The sequence below is a fragment of the Tupaia chinensis genome, unplaced genomic scaffold (genome assembly GCF_000334495.1).
Source record: "Tupaia chinensis unplaced genomic scaffold, TupChi_1.0 Scaffold000076_1, whole genome shotgun sequence".
In the NCBI taxonomy this organism is placed as follows: Eukaryota; Metazoa; Chordata; class Mammalia; order Scandentia; family Tupaiidae; genus Tupaia; species Tupaia belangeri.
This window is the reverse complement of record NW_006159536.1, coordinates 700,688-701,945: the sequence shown is the minus strand read 5'-3', so window position 1 is coordinate 701,945 and position 1,258 is coordinate 700,688. Positions and strand designations below refer to the sequence as shown.

The following is a 1,258-nucleotide window of genomic DNA, read 5'->3' as shown; positions in this document are numbered from 1 at the left end:
CTCTCAAAAAAAAAAAAAAAGAAAGAAAGAAAGAAAGAAAGAAAGAAAGAAAGAAAGAAAGAAAAAAAAGAGAGAAAAGGAAAAAAAAAGGTAACGTGTGAAATGTGAATCATACCCCCCCAAAAGCTGTTTGTTTCGTTTTGTTTAAATAAAGACCTATCTTACCATCAAGAGGAGGATGTTTCAGAGACACCCCCTCCCAGGGTTTACTTACCGCGTCCCAAACGACTGCTGCGACTCCCAGCTGCCTCCAGTCCTGGCGGATCTGGATAGTGTGGTTTGCAAAGGAGAAGGTCGCAAGAGGCTTGTGGAACTTCTGCAGCCCCACTCCTGCGGTGTCCTCATAGGGCACCAGGGCCATTTCGCCCACACTCAGCCCTCGGCTCAGACCTGTGTCATGCAAAAGAATCCTGAGTGAAGATGTAGCCTTCTCTCTTAAGTAACTCCAAATGGTACCGTTTTACAAGTAAAAAAAGAAGAAACGTGGACACCGCCTCAGCCTAATTCCTTTTGCATAGCTTTTCCTCCCAGTCTTGTGGGAAGTGAAATGTGGCTCGAATTTGTACCAATGGATATTGCTGGGCAAAAGGAAAAAAAAAATTCCGATTCCTGCAGGATACCTGCCCACTCCACGAATCCCCGCCCAGGGCCCTTTAACAGCCTAGACGCGCCGGGCTGTAGCTGCAGCCCGCCACCGGGTGGCTTGGGTTCTTTTGTTGTTGTTTTGATCTTCGCCACTAAATCGGGCTTTCCGCAGTGACAACGGGACCGAAGGTGCACATCAGACCGGGTGTTAATGGTTTGATTATTCAGCCCTCGACAGCAGCCAGATGTATACAGTTAACGCTGTTCCTTCCACCTCCGAGACCGGGAGTGAACGACACTCCTAGACCCCCAATTCGCCCGCAGGCAGCGCAGGCCCGAAGCGTCCGCAGCTCGGCGGCCTCTCCTTAGTCTAGCTACACCTGCTCCCCGACCTCCCCTCTAAGGGCTGACAGGTGTGCCCTCCCCTCCGGGGCCGCAAAGCTCCAGGACCCGCTGGAGGGTGGGGGAATGGGAGGCCGCATGGTGAGCGTGGGTTCCCGGGGCTAAGCCAGGAGCTACGGGGCCAAGCCAGGAGCTAGCTGTATCCCCTCCCGGGAGCGAGCTTCGGGGCCGCGGGCCGAACACGCGCCGGACCGCTCCCGAAACGAGGCCCGCAACACGCCCGGCCCAGCGCCGCCACGCCATTACTTACGGCTGAGGAGGCGGCCCGCGT

General features: G+C 54.8%; 1 protein-coding gene across 4 annotated transcripts in view; it reads right to left on the bottom strand.

Annotated features, from left to right (window-relative positions):
- The window catches only part of METTL21A (methyltransferase 21A, HSPA lysine), a 17,408-nt gene extending 16,156 nt beyond the window's left edge, over positions 1–1,252 (bottom strand). For 2 of the 4 annotated variants that reach the window (XR_003547945.1, XM_006142441.3), the window contains exons 1-2: positions 1,238–1,252; positions 215–390 (exon numbers count right to left, since the gene is read on the bottom strand). Coding sequence is in view for 3 of the 4 variants with exons in the window: in XM_006142441.3 (XP_006142503.1) it covers positions 215–361 (147 nt within the window). In the remaining variant the exon portion in view is untranslated. Of the gene's footprint in view, positions 1–214; positions 391–620; positions 996–1,035; positions 1,055–1,237 lie in introns of those variants that run through there. The other 2 variants (XM_006142444.3, XM_006142440.3) reach the window with 2 other exon arrangements.
- Positions 1,253–1,258: the final 6 nt, after the last annotated feature.